The 15671-nt window shown below is 38.3% G+C and overlaps 1 protein-coding gene across 1 annotated transcript; it reads left to right on the forward strand.

The window, feature by feature from the left end:
- The first annotated feature begins 1204 nt into the window (after positions 1-1204).
- LOC133092398 (all-trans-retinol dehydrogenase [NAD(+)] ADH7-like) lies at positions 1205-13937 on the forward strand. The gene is given in 7 exon segments (XM_061191695.1): positions 1205-1287; positions 1380-1596; positions 8389-8599; positions 8942-8991; positions 10769-10904; positions 11641-11779; positions 13913-13937. Coding segments are annotated over 6 exon segments (705 nt in total). The 5' UTR covers positions 1205-1287; positions 1380-1452.
- The last annotated feature ends 1734 nt before the right edge of the window (positions 13938-15671 follow it).

A 15671-nucleotide genomic window follows, 5' to 3' on the forward strand; every position in this document is an offset into this window, starting at 1 on the left:
TAGGAGTAAAATATGTGGGAGGGCAGAAGAGGTAGGAGTGGAAGTTTTAATGCTTTCCCTATCAATTCGATTATGCACTGTATATATCAAAAATGTTAACGCGTCACTTTTGCTTTAAGCTTTTTTCCCTCAGACTACTTGCTTGAATTACTTACATTTGGAAGATTTATTTACTGTTTCTCAACACACAAAATTTTCATTCTTAGATGTTTCCTTTATGACTTTTTCTATCATCCTCAAGCATAAAAGTTCCTCCATTCTCCATGTATTTGATATTTATGTCTTTACTTATCAATAAAATAGTTTGACTTTAAATCTCAACTATTAATCCAGCAGGAACTTGTGTGGGATTGTGGTGTGAGATTTCTAACTTCGAGATTGGCCCACATTGCACTGTGACCCATGACAAATGCCTTGCAGAGGCAGAGGGTGAATGTTAAAGTCACTGATGGCTTTCAGCCTCTCATCTATTTCCAGCATATCATTTCTCACACTTAATCACTTGCAAAAGAGCCATGTAACCATCCATCTAAAGGAGATCTCTAGGAGTGGTATGTTAGTCGACAAGTAAGATGAGAGATAACGCATTTTGTATCTGAACAAATTAATTAAAATATTTTATACGATTCCTAGACAGACTTGAGGATGGGAAAACAAGAAAAATCTCTCCCTGTCTCCTTCTCCCTCTCTCTATCTCTCCCTCCACCCCTCACTGATTTCAATAATGTCAGCAAACTTACTTAATTGAATAACTATACCAAAACCAACTGAACAGCTGGAGGCTACTCACTGAGGATCTCCACCCCTTAGTTTTACCCCTTTGCTTTATTGTGCTTCAAAGTGGATTTTTTTTACAAATTGAGTTTGTGGCAACCCTGCGTCAAGCAAGTCTATCAGTGCCATTTTTCCAATAGCATTATTTTTTAATTAAGGTATGTACATTGTTTTTTTAAACACAATGCTATTGCATACTTAATAGACTACAGTATAGTGTAAACATAATTTTTACATGCACTGGAAAACCAAGAAATTTGTGACTCACTTTATTGTGATGCTCTAGAACCAAACCTGTAATATCTCCAAGGTATGCCTCTACTTTTAAGAAATTCTTGCATGTGGCATTAGCTCAATTCACATTCGTCTATTTCAGCCTTTAATGTTAATTACCAATGCCTTATATCATGATGTTTTCCCTCTAGGTGACAAAGTCATCCCCCTCTTTCCGCCTCAGTGTAGAGAATGCAATGCTTGTCGCGACCCAGAAGGCAACCTTTGTATAAGGAGTGAGTAGGTTTCAGTCACTTTTCTCTAATGCCATTTAGTTGTTCCTGTGCTAATTTTTGAATTGAATTAATATGATCATTTGATGTATCAAATAGCGTTACTGGTCATGGAGTCCTGGCTGATGGCACCACCAGATTTACGTGCAGGGGCAAACCAGTCTAACACTTCATGAGCACTAGTACATTTACTGAGTACACGGTGGTGGATGAAACTTCCGTTGCTAAGATCGATGATGCAGCTCATCCTGAGAAAGTCTGTTGAATTGGATGTGGATTTTCCACTGGATGTGGGACTGCTATTAAAACTGGCAAGGTAAGCAGCAGGGTGGGCTAGCTCCTTCTTTTTTATTTTTTAAATAATTTTTTTTGAAAACCTGAAGCTTTTTGGGAAAAACACTTTTGAAAACATCTCATGTACAGACTGTTTCTACACAATGCCAAATCAACTGGAAGAAAAAATTCAGATTCGAAATTTTATTTCTAAATAAGCGCTCCCATTTACAATTGCAACAAAAAGAATAAAATACCTAGGAATAAACCTACCTAAGGAGGAAAAAGACCTGTATGCAGAAAACTATAAGACACTGATGAAAGAAATTAAAGATGGTACAAACAGATGGAAAGATATATCATGTTCTTGGATTGGAAGAATCAACATTGTGAAAATGACTATACTACCCAAAGTAATCTACAGATTCAATGCAATCCCTATCAATGTACCAATGGCATTTTTCACAGAACTAGAACAAAAAATTTCACAATTTGTGTGGAAACACAAAAGACCCCGAATAGCCAAAGCAATCTTGAGAAAGAATAACAGAGCTAGAGGAATCAGGCTCCCTGACTTCAGACTATACTACAAAGCTACAGTAATCAAGACAGTATAGTACTGGCACAAAAACAGAAATATAGATCAATGGAACAGGATAGAAAACCCAGAGATAAACCCATACACATATGGTCACCTTATCTTTGATAAAGGATGCAAGAATATACAATGGAGAAAAGACAGCCTCTTCCATAAGTGGTGCTGGGAAAACTGGACAGCTACATGTAAAAGAATGAAATTAGAACACTCCCTAACACCTAACACAAAAGTAAACACAAAATGGATTAAAGACCTAAATGTAAGGCCAGACACTATCAAACTCTTAGAGGAAAACATAGGCAGGACACTCTATGACATAAATCACAGCAAGATCCTTTTTGACCCACCTCCTAGAGAAATGGAAATAAAAACAAAAATAAACAAATGGGACCTAATGAAACTTAAAAGCTTTTGCACAGCAAAGGAAACCACAAACAAGATGAAAAGACAACCCTCAGAATGGGAGAAAATATTTGCAAATGAAGCAATGGACAAAGGATTAATCTCCAAAATATACAAGCAGCTCATGCAGCTCAATATACAAAAACCAAACAACCCAATCCAAAAATGGGCAGAAGAACTAAATTGACATTTCTCCAAAGAAGATATACAGATTGCCAACAAACACATGAAAGGATGCTCAACATCACTAATCATTAGAGAAATGTAAATCAAAACTACAATGAGGTATCACCTCACACCAGTAAGAATGGCCATCATCAAAATATCTACAAACAATAAATGCTGGAGAGGTTGTGGAGAAAAGGGAACCCTCTTGCACTGTTGGTGGGAATGTAAATTGATACAGCCACTATGGAGAACAGTATGGAGGTTCCTTAAAAAGCTAAAAACGGAACTACCATACGACCCAGCAATCCCACTACTGGGTATATACCCTTAGAAAATCATAATTCAAAAAAAGTCATGTACCACAACGTTTATTGCAGCTCTATTTACAATAGCCAGGACATGGAAGCAACCTAAGTGTCCATCGACAAATGAATAGGTAAAGAAGATGTGGCACATATATACAATGGAATATTACTCAGCCATAAAAAGAAACGAAATTGAGTTGTTTGTAGTGAGGTGGATGGACCTAGAGACTATCATACAGCATGAAGTAAGTCAGAAAGAGAAAAACAAATATCATATGCTAACACATATATATGGAATCTAAAAAAACAAACAAAAAAAAATGGTTTTGAAGAACCTAGGGGCAGGACAGGAATAAAGACGCAGACCTAGAGAATGGACTTGAGGACACGGGGAGGGGGAAGGGTAAGCTGGGACGAAGTGAGAGAGTGGCATGAACATATATACACTACCAAACGTAAAATAGATAGCTAGTGGGAAGCAGCCGCATGGCACAGGGAGATCAGCTCGGTGCTTTGTGACCACCTAGAGGAGTGGGATAGGGAGGGTGGGAGGGAGACGCAAGAGGGAGGAGATATGGGGATACATGTATACATATAGCTGATTCACTTTGTTATACAGCCGAAAGTAACACACAAAAATTATACTCCAATAAAGATGTTAAAAAAAATAAATAAAATATAATTAATATTTTGTTTCACAAAATAAATATCAATGCAATATCAATTTGTTAGTTTATTAGGGCTGTTGTAGCAGAATACCATAGACTGGGGGGCTTAAACAAAACAAATTTATCGTCTCACATTCTGGAAACTAGAAGCCCGAGATCAAAGGGTCGGCAGGATTTGTTCCTTCTGAGGGCTGTGAGTGAAAGATCTGTTCCAGGCCTTTCTCCTTGGCTGTCTTCTCTCTATGTCTCTTCATATCACCTTCCTCCTATGCCAGTCTTTTTTGTCCAAATTTCCCCTTTTTAATAAGGACACCAATTATATTGGATTAGGGCCCACCTAATTACCTTATTTTAACTTGATTACCTCTGCAAAGACCCTATCTCCAAATAAGATCACATTCTGAGGTACTGGGGGTTAAGACTTTAACATATGAATTTGCAGGTTTGGGCGGGGGGACACAATTCAACCTATAATGGTTGGCATATAGTATGAAAACATGAATGCATTTTTAAGAGTGATTATTTGGATTCAATTTATGTCACTCTTAATGAAGCAAAGAAGTAAGTAGAATAACACACAGTTCATAAATAGTAAAACCATTCCCACAAGCAATCTCCATACTGTGGTGGTCTCATCCAACTCCAAAGTCTTAAAAATTACCTATATGTTAGTTGACTCCAAATTTATATCTCAAACTCTCTCTGAACCCCAAATTCTTTTGTCCAACTCCTTACCTGACCTCTCCCTTTGAAGGTCTCACAGGTATCTCAAACTGAATATGTATAAAACAGAATTCTTAATTTTCTTCCTCCCTACCGCCCAAACATATTTATGCACACTCAAATCTTCTTCATCCTTGATCTTCCCTCTCCATTACCTTATATGTAATCCAGCAGCAAGTCCTGTTAATTTTACCTACAAGGTATATTTTAAATCTTTCCATTTTCTTCAACTCACTACCATCATCATACCTTGACAGATGCAATGGCCTCCCTTTTGTAGTCTTGATTACTCCTCTTGACCATCTCCAATAATTCTCCATTTACAAGCCAGAGGAATTTTATAAAACATAAATTGGTCTGTATTACTTCTTTGCCAAAAATCCTTCAGTAGCTTCCATACTTGGAACAATCTCGTCTCCTCCACTATGATCCACTCACACTTGCTCGCCTCTCTTGAGATCTGTAAGCCTGCTGAGCTGTTCCTACATGAAGACATTTACACAAGCTATTCTGATTGTCTGGAACACTCATCTACCGAGCCCTTGTGTAGGTGCTTCATTAACATTATTCTCAGATTAAAGATAACCCACTTGGGGCTTCCCTGGTGGCGCAGTGGTTGAGAATCTGTCTGCCAATGCAGGGGACACGGGTTCGAGCCCTGGTCTGGGAAGATCCCCCATGCCGCTGAGCAACTAGGCCCGTGAGCCACAATTGCTGAGCCTGTGCGTCTGGAGCCTGTGCTCCGCAACAAGAGAGGCTGCGATGATGAGAGGCCCGCGCACCACGATGAAGAGTGGTCCCCACTTGCCACAACTGGACAGAGCCCTCGCACAGAAATGAAGACCCAACACAGCCATAAATAAATAAATAAAATAAAATTAAAAAAAAAAAAGATAACCCACTTGCTCAAAGAAGTTGTTTTTTTTTTTTTTCTGTCTACTCCATCTAAGCAGGAACCTCTTTCCATTATTCAAGGCTACATGATTGCTTCATTAACAGTATGTGTCCCAAATCTCAAATTCTTATTATACCTTTAGTCTTCATTAGACCACAAGCTCCAAGAAGGTATGGACCAAGTCTCTATTCACTACAGTACTTAGCAAGGAGCCTGGACATAGTAATGACTTAATAAATAATAGTTGGAAAAAAAGAGATGTATGAATGAATAAGGAAAGGGATGTCCAAATATGTGGAAGAATAAAAAGGTGAGGAGCTTGTGGAAAATATACATATGGGCGTTGAAGCAGATTTATCCCAGACATAGGTTCAAGACAGGTCTGAGATCTATGAATGTATTACATTAGCATGCATGTACATGTCAATGACATATGTTAGTAACCACTTGCTTTTAAATTTCTTTGGAAAATCTTGGTGCTGGAACATTCCTCGAGACCTTCCACTAAGAATTTTCTACCAAGATAGAGGTGAGAGGAGGGACATTGGATATGGTTTTATGTTAGTATTCTAAGTTTTTTATTGTACTTGATATATTGGTACCATATTAGTACTTGGCTAATATATTATTAACCAATACATTCTCCACTTTTAGGTATAATTTTTTACTGGAAGCTAAATCTTAAGGCAAATTACTTGAATGAACACATATTCTTGCCTTTGCCTATTTGAAAATAGGTCAAACTTACAATATGAGGATGTGTTGGTGTCCCCCAAGACGCTCTTTTGATTTGATGATTCACTAGAAGGATTTATAAAACTCAGAACAGTTATTATACTCATAGCTACAGTTTGTTACAGTGAAAGGATTCAGATTAAAACCAGCAAAGGAAAAAGCCACATAGGGTAGAGTCCAGGAGAGACCAGGTACAAGTTTCCAGTTGTCCTCTCCCAGTGGGGTCACATGGACAGAGCTTAATTCTCCCAGCAACAATGTGTGACAACACATATTAAGTGTTGCCAACCAGGGAAGCTCACCCAAGTCTGGTGTTTAGGGTTTCTATTGTGGGAACAGTCATGTAGGCACACAGCACACACAGGACTGACCTCAGCTACTCAGAGTCCAGTAGCATCAGGAGTTAAGCTGATGGATCAAAGCCCCAGACATATGAAAACAGGTATTCACCATAAGTCACACTGTTAGCATAAACTATCTGGAGTAGCCCAATGTCTCAGATGTACAAAGACACTCTTAGTGGACAGGATATTCCAAGGACTCAAAAGTTATCTCCCAAGAGCTGGTTAAGGTCCTCAAGTTCTTTGGAATAGTGAAATTTAAGTATTTATTAAAGATCATGAAGGGGATCAGAAGAGTAAAGAAAAATAATACTGAAAAGTGGAAGCTTACTATATTTTAAAATACAAAATAATAAAATATTATTTAAAATAATAAAAATTTTTAAGTGACCTAAAATTGACACTCTTTAGACTATAATTTTCTTCTATAATAATGATATGGATAATTCACTATAGATATTAATCTCCAGTTCCCATTCTGTAGAACAAGAAGGTTGGGAAGGAAGAGAAGCTTTTTTGGTTTTTGTTTTTGTTTTTCAGGTGGGGGGACATCTGAAGTTAGCAAGAGACTGGGGCCATGATCCACTTAAAGGCTTAGAGTCAGGGTGACAGGAAGGTCAAAAATTACAACTTTCCAGATGGGTGATGGAGTCCTAGGGAGAAGTCTTTAGAGGCACAGTTCCCAGGTGGTCAGAAATATCACACTTCAGGGCCACCACAGCCTAAGGCTTGCTAGAGATTAAATAAGGAAGGCTGAAAGAGGTCCCAGAAGACAGTGCTAGAATCATAAAATTCTAGATTTAGAATTCAACCATCAACAAAAAATTTCATCTCAGATCTAGATAACAAAGCTAGCAGATAAACTAGTAGAAAAGGTAGAGAACGCCCAGTTTCGTTTCTGGCATAAAATGCTGACCACAAAGAATCCATCAATAAAGTTTGCTGCATAAATGAGTGAATGACTGAATGATACTTGAGAGAATGGCCACACTAACTTCAGAGCTCCAAATTCAGGAAATGAACTGAGGGGTTAGGATGCCGTAGCTGAAACTACAGCACCTCTGTACCCACTTAAATATCTGCTTATAAATTCAGACATTTCAAAACACATGCATACATAGACCTCCACACACAGGCTATTTCTTCAGGTAATTCCTGCAAAGGAGGACAAAACTGGAGAATCAGGACATCTGACAACACACCCTGCTCATACATAAGCCTTTGCATGTTAAAAAGAAAACGAAAAAGAAAAAAAAAAAAAAAAAAGGAAGGAAGAAAGGGAAGAAGGGAGGGAGGAGAAAAAAGAAAGGAAAAGAAGACAAAAATGATCACAATAAGTTCCATACCCTTTTTGTGGGTTTCCTGGTTTTCAGGTCTCCCTGATCCCTGCTATGAAACAGGATTAGGACTCTACTAGCAGGAAAATGACTTTTGGCTAGAACCTTCTTTAACATAGCACAGTACAGGATAAATATCCCCCAATTGATTTAACTACATTTCCTTCCTGGAGCTACAGGTGGATCATCTAATTGCAACATGGAAATTCAACTTCAATGAAAAAACAGTTTATTTACAAATGACTCAGGGTTATGGTTATTAAGAAAATGCTAGTTAAACCAAATCTAAAACAGATTTAGCATGGTTTTGTGGAGAAGAGTAATAGAGATCCAAGTGCTTATTTAATCCTGTTATGAGGTTAGATGAGGTTATGGGTGGTGTCCAAGAAGGCTGCAAAAGCTCCCACAACAAAGGCCTGAATGATGTAACCTTTTATCAAAGGTTTTCATTTATCTGCAAAATATTGATTTTGTTCCTTTTCTGTTCTCAGACATTCTGCTGTTTCTAGCTCTCTTTGTGGCATTCTCACGAGAACAAGTCATCCAGTCCTAATAACTCATCATAGTGATCTTCTGAATTTTGTGTTCTAATATTGGAGATACTTTGCAGGTTCCACATTTTAACCCTAGGTCTAACATTTACAGGAACTTGTCTCTCCACAGGTCACCCGTGGTTCGACTTGTGTGGCCTTTGGCCTGGGAAGAGTTGGCCTTTTGGTCATCATGGGCTGTAAGTCAGCTGGTGCATCCAGGATCATTGGGATTGACCTCAACAAAGGCAAATTTGAAAAGGCCGTGTCTGTCAGAGCCACTGAGTGCATCAGCCCCAAGGACTCCACCAAGCCCATCAGTGATGTGCTGTCAGAAATGACAGGTGAGGCTTCCCTGGTGGCGCAGTGGTTAAGAATTGCCTGTCAATGCAGGGGACACGGGTTTGAGCCCTGGTCCGGGAAGATCCCACATGCGACGGAGCAACTAAGTCCATGCGCCACAACTACTGAGCCCGTGAGCCACAACTACTGAGCCAGTGCACCTAGAGCCCATGCCCCACAACAAGAGAAGCCACCGCAATGAGAAGCCTGTGCACTGCAATGAAGAGTAGCCCCCGCTCATCACAACTAGAGAAAGCCTGCATGCAGCAACGAAGACCCAAAGCAGCCAAAACTAAATAAATAAAATTAATTTATTTAAAAGAAGAAAAGAAAATAAATGACAGGTGACACTGTGGGCTACAGTTTTGAAGTTACTGGGCATCTTGAAACTATGGTGAGAGCCAAGATTAGAGGAGCCAAACAATACCCAAGCTACCTTGATCGCACAGGGTAAACTCATTTTCCACAGCTTTACTGAAAGCGACTACCCGTTAGGCAAAATACCTGGTAATCATGAAGCACTTGTGCCTAAAAAGTCAAGCAAAACTTATGTGCAGGTCTGCTTGACCAAAGTATCATATCATACCACTCTCATGTGATCAGACTGCCAGGGAGGGAGTCAACCATCTAGGCAAATTGTTTAAGTGTTAATCTACTTTGTATGTATGGCTTTTTTGGCAAAAGTGATTCCATCTCTTGAACATTAGCAAGTCAAACAGCACAAAGTGACTCTCTGGAGACAGAGAAGGAGGAGATCCAGGGGCGAAAGGAACTATTCCAAATTTGGCAGTCTCTTCCCTCAAAACCACGATGTAGCCAACTTCTCACTCTATACCTGAGTTTGCTTTCTCCTTTCTGAATTCTCTTAAAATAGGAGCCTTCAACTTTTTAAAATATGCCTCCCTTGTGGCAGTCAGTAGCACCAGACTTCAATTTAAATCTGAGAAACAGGTCAGATCTCCTGGATTGGAAAGCCCCAGCCTGGGATAAGGTAGGGAGGGAGACTTGGAAATACGGGACAAAGTGAATTCTGCTCACAATTGAGTAGGAGACTAAATTCGCTCTAATACTTTTGGTACTTTAGGAATAAGTAGTCTTTAATTTACCACTGTTTTCATTCCCCTTCCCTAGTGTCACTTAGAATTATTCCATAGCAACAAATACCATGTTTACACAGCCAATATGCAATACTGGATATTGCTATGGCCTACTGATTTCCAGATGATACTTTAATGAACATTAGTCTCTGAAAAATGCCAACATTTATTGCTACAACCTACCAAGTATTCAAAAAACTATTAATGAATGACTGGATGGGTGGATGACCAGAAAATGTGGGGTTAGTCTCAGAAATGTAAGCAAGAAAGGGATTCCTTTCTCCCACATTTTAGCATTTGATTTAATTTTCATACTAAACTTTAAAAAAACTGGATTAATTGATTCAGTATAGGTAATTTGATTTAGTTTAGTTCAAATGGCTTTCCAAACCTTATCTGAAGTGGTGATATTGGTCTGAAAATACAGGAATTTCCCTCTGCATTTTGGTCCATGGTAAACTGAAAATGCCATGAACACTGACCACATTAATTTCTACTTTCTGCCTTAAAGGACAAATGTATGAACGAGTTTAATTCATGACTAAAATTGTGTTGAGAGTGTTTTAAAACAAGCAGAGGGACTCCCCTGGTGGCGCAGTGCTTAAGAATCTGCCTGCCAATGCAGGGGACACGGGTTTGAGCCCTGGTCTGGGAAGATCCCACATGCGATGGAGTAACTAAGCCCCGTGCACCACAACTACTGAGCCAGTGCACCTAGAGCCTGTGCTCCGCAACAAGAGAAGCCACCGCAATGAGAAGCCCGTGCACCACAACGAAGAGTACCCCCGCTCGCCACAACTAGAGAAAGCCCGCGTGCAGCAACAAAGACCCAACACAGCCAAAAATAAATAAATAAATAAATAAATAAATAAATAAATAAATAAATAAATAAATAAAAGGAAAGTTAAAAAAAAAAAAAGCAAGCAGAAAGAAAAAGGCATGTGGGCCTAATTTCACTTCATGACTCGGAAACAAAACCAACTACTGGAACTGCAATAGTATGTAGGGCATTTCTGAGCCCATGACATATTATGAGACATGAGAAACAAACAGTCTCCTTCATTCTAAGCTCAGATCGATGCCCTTGCATCCTGCAACATGAACTATGGGGTCAGCGTGGTGGTAGAGGCTCCTCTATCAGCCAAGATGCTCACCTATGACCCAAGGCTGCTCTTCCGTGGACACATATGGAAAGGATGCATTTTTGGAGGTAAGAATGGCAGAGCCTTATTTGTTTATTGTCAGTCTCTCTGCACTAAATGAGAGGATTCTCATGCTTCCTGAGAGCAGGGACTGGGTATGTTATACCTCTACCCTATTCCCAGCCCTGGAAACAGTACCTGGTCCTTAGCATATTCCCAAAAGATATTTGGTGAATAACTGAATTTTACTTCTAATTCCTGGGTAATCCATAATCTCCCCACATCACACAAATAGTCAAAGTGAGGAGGCTCAACTTGTACCTCTTGTGTATTTCTCAGTTCAAGTCTTATTTCCTTGAAGGAGCCCTCTCTAAAGAATCTCATCTGTACCAACCAGCCTCTCATTTTTTGTGCACCGGGTACTGTGGAAAGAGAACAAGGCTTGGCCTCACATTGACCATTGTCTGTATCTTTGGTGACCTCGACAAGGGCTGTACTAGCGAAGTGCTGAGTGGGCTCAAGAAAAAATGGGAAAAGAGGAAGTGGAGCAGTGAACTGTAACGTGGTTTCTCTGTAAAAGGAGCAGAGACACGGAGTAGCTAGAAGTTATGGGGGCAATAGAGGTTCCTCATGGGGTTTTTGCCTTTGTTTCTTAAGATGGGAGAAATACAGCTCATTTGTGTGCTGTTAAGGATAGTCCCGTATGGGGAAAAGGCAATAACGCAAGAGAGAGAAGGAACAAATATAATAACACATAAAGATCATTCAGTCAAGTCTAAAGAGAACATGTATGCTTACTTACAGGTTGGGAAAGCAGAGATGATGTTCCAAAACTAGTGAGTGATTTCCTGGAAAAGAAATTTGACCTGGACCAATTGATAACCCATGTTTTCCCTTTTAAACAAATCAATGAAGGCTTTGAACTGCTCTACTCACATCAAAGGTATCTGTTTTTTATGGTTCTCTTGTCTCCTCCCCATAGGTCACTTTTTAAATTTAGTATTTATAAATGCATCTGTTTCCTTCATATTTTATTTCTGATTATATTATGTAGCAAGATTGATATAGCTGATTACTTCTTCTTCATAGACTTATTGTGTCATTGTCATATATTAACCAATTTTTTAAAAAACCTCTGGACTTCATTTTTTTATACTAGATTGATTTCATCTTGGCTATTTTTATTTCAGCACAAAGCTGCTCACTTCTTCAAGTAATGTCACAAAATTTCCTTACTTTACAGTTTTCAAAGTGCTTTTTAAAATGTGTTTTCTTCTGATCCTTGAAGGTTAGGTTTTCTTTGCTTATTTGTTTTTTTTTTTAACTTTTGACCTCCTTCATCTATTTCTCCCACCCAATACTCCTGCTTCTGGCAACCACCAATCTGTTCTCTGTATCTGTGAAGTTGTTGCTTTAGATTCCACATACAAGTAAGATCATACAGTATTTGTCATTCTCTGACTGACTTATTTCACTTAGCATAATGCCCTTGAGGTCCATCCATGTTGTTGCAAATGGCAAAATTTCATTCCTTTATGGCTAAATATTCCATTATACACACACACACACACACACACACACACCCCACATTTTCTTTATTCATTCATTCATCCATGGACACAGGTTGTTTCCATATCTTGGCTATTGTAAACAGTGCTGCAGTGAGCATGGGGGTGCATATATCTTTTCAAGTTAGTGTTTTTGGGTTCTTCAGATAAATATCCAGAAGTGGAATTGCTGGGACACAGAGTAGCTTTATTTTAATTTTTTTGAGAAACCTCCATACTGTTTTCTATAGTGGCTGCACCAATTTACATTCCCACTAACAGTGCATGAGGATTCCCTTTATCCACATCCTTGCCAACACTTGTTACTTATCTTCTTGATGGCAGCCCTCCTAACAGGTGTGAAGTGATATCTCATTGTGTTTTGATTTGCATTTCCCTGATGATTAATGATGTTGAGCATCTTTTCACGTGTCTCTTGGCCATTTGAACGTCTTCTTTGGAAAAATGTCTATTCCGACATACACCTTTACTTAGTCAAGCAATAATAATAGCTTAATATGGTCACTTTGAAAAATAGTTACTAGCTATTATCCAAAGAAACATAAATTCTACTCTTAGGAATTTTGTTTCAAATATTACCTTAAGGCAGTGGCTTCTAAATTGACATTTATAAACCTAAGCTCTTCAATTTCCATCGACTTCCACACAACTCCACTCGAATGTCCCACTTGCATCAACTTCACTCAAAATAATGCTTCCACCAGTACATCTTATCTCAGCAAATAATGCCACTTATTCTGCTTTTACAGACTAGAAGCCAGAGCATCACGTTTGACTCCTTCTTCACTCTTGCCTACAACATGCAAACTGATGCTAAGCTCTGATAGTGCACGGTCCAGTTTTTCCTCCAGGATCCTCCCTCTCATTGCCCATGATTGTTACCTTAGTTCAGTCCAGTATCTCTCACCTGGACATGTTAACACAGTAGCACGATAATATGTCTCCTGCCTTCTGTATTTTACCATATTAGCCAGGCTTCACTAAGCTGCTAAAACTCAAGTTGCCCCCAAATATCAACGCCTTAGCATGGTTTTGAAAGCCTTTACTATTGGACCACAACCTACTTTATTAGTATACCCAGTTACTCAACAACTGAGAATTTAGCACCCACTCTATCACAGCCTGTGTGCTAGGCTCTGGGGATAAAGTAAGGGAGCAGGGCTCACCTACTTTTCTCCTTGGCACTCAGAAGTCTAAGCATACTGGACTATCCTTCCTGTTCACACCTTCCTAGCATATTCATGCTTTCCCTTCAGCAAGGAAACCCCTTTCCTCTTGTCAGCCTTTGCAATTGCACAGATGCTTCAAGAATCAGCTCAGATACCCATATTCATATACTCATACACCGATTCATTTTCTTTCTGGTGGGGACCTCAGGCCCAGAAGGATTTCCAGTAACAGAATTTACCTCAAGTTTCCTAAACCAGGCAGAAAGGACAATTGCATAAAATGTTCTTGTTTGGAAGGTATGGAAACAAATCACTAAAAACCATCATTTTACACTTCAGCATTAGAACTGTCCTGACATTTTGAGATTCTAAGTTACAGAAGGTCTGTGTCACGTGATGGTGACCTGGGCTTCCCTTTTCACATTTCCTCTGCTGTGACCATGGATCTGTTTCATAAATACAAGCAGAAGTACAAGATTTGATGAAGATATATAATCTTTATGAAATAAAGATTTAGTGTCTTATGAGGACCTGGGAATTAGCAGGGCGTTTAGGTCAACAATATTAAAATTTTTAATTTACATGTTCTAAAGCCATAATTATATATTTTGAGATATATATGTGCGTATACAAACACCCAAACACAAACACACACTTGGATTTTTACGTTGGAATAGAGATTTTTTAAAAAAGACTTTTACCCAGCTGCCACCACTTAGAGCAGATTTAGCATATAAAGATATGGTATGTGTATTTCCTACAGTAATATTAATTTTATGGATAGTCTTTAACACATTGTAACCTTTCTTTTTGGATGTAAATGTAAATATTTTTAAAAAGCACTTGTTACAAATTAACTTGAAGTAGGTTTTGAAATCAGCTCATTGCATGGTGCAAGTTACTTGATTAGTTTAGAAAAGAAATAGTGAAATATAAGGGAGGGGCACACTTTAAATGATTAACTTTAAGAATCATTTTATAACTAGATGAAACTGAAAAGCATCCTATAAGGGGTCATGAGGCTATTTGCCAGCATACATTAACATTTCAGAAAATGTCTTTTTGCAATACTACTTAAATATAAAAGTGCAGCTAGAATCATACTGTAATATATATACTAATGTTCAGTTCAATAAAGTAGAATTATAAATCCCTAAGTCCCACTTTACTTAGTAATGACTCATTTAACCAAAAAATGTTTTCAATTTGGTACGACTGCACTGGCATATCTAGCTATATCTATATATATGATATACTTAAAATTCTTAATAAAATTTAAATGTTTTATAAAATGTTTTGTGGTGATATATTTTGTTTGAAGAGGGCAGTTTTATTTGTTATAAAGCTTTTATTGACGAAAGTAAAGTATTAAGGCACCTGGAAAACATACAAAATACTTTATAAGAAAAATAAGTAAGGTGGGCATAGCAGAAATAGGTTTCAATATAAGGTTGTCAGATAACTTGGACAGTCCTGCCTTGGGAGATTGCAAAAGGTCCAGGTAATTATGAGTCACTTTTACACAATGAATATTTCCCAATGAAAAGTGGCTTGAACTCAAGGGGTAAAAGGTCTCTTTACCAGTTTTTTGGTCTGCTTAATCTAGGTTTAAAAAACAAAGCAAAACAAAAAACAGGAGAAATATCTAAAAAGTATATGAAATCCCTTCATCAAGCTGTTTAGGTATGGCAATTCTCAAAGCACTTATAAATAGTCACAGTTTATTAGAAAAAAAATATATGCATATACACACGCGCACACACACACACACACACACACACACACACACACACAAAATCTCCACCTGAGCATCATTCAGAGACATTTCCCTCATCCATTAGCAACATCTATAGTTAGGATCCTATGACCTAATTAATGAAGGAAAACTGACCCCCCAAAAGCATTTTTAATCCATATGTAAAATGGGTTAATGTTTATGTACCTTATCTCAAATTTTGAAAAAACTTATTACATAAGGATAGCAAAAGTTATATACAAATATAGTTACATCAGAAGAAATAAATCCCAAAAGGAATAAACATTTATATTCTCAGATCACAGTTTTTGAAATGAACTCCACTTTATGCCTAGAGCTTCT

Source organism: Eubalaena glacialis, chromosome 5 (genome assembly GCF_028564815.1).
Source record: "Eubalaena glacialis isolate mEubGla1 chromosome 5, mEubGla1.1.hap2.+ XY, whole genome shotgun sequence".
In the NCBI taxonomy this organism is placed as follows: domain Eukaryota; kingdom Metazoa; phylum Chordata; class Mammalia; order Artiodactyla; family Balaenidae; genus Eubalaena; species Eubalaena glacialis.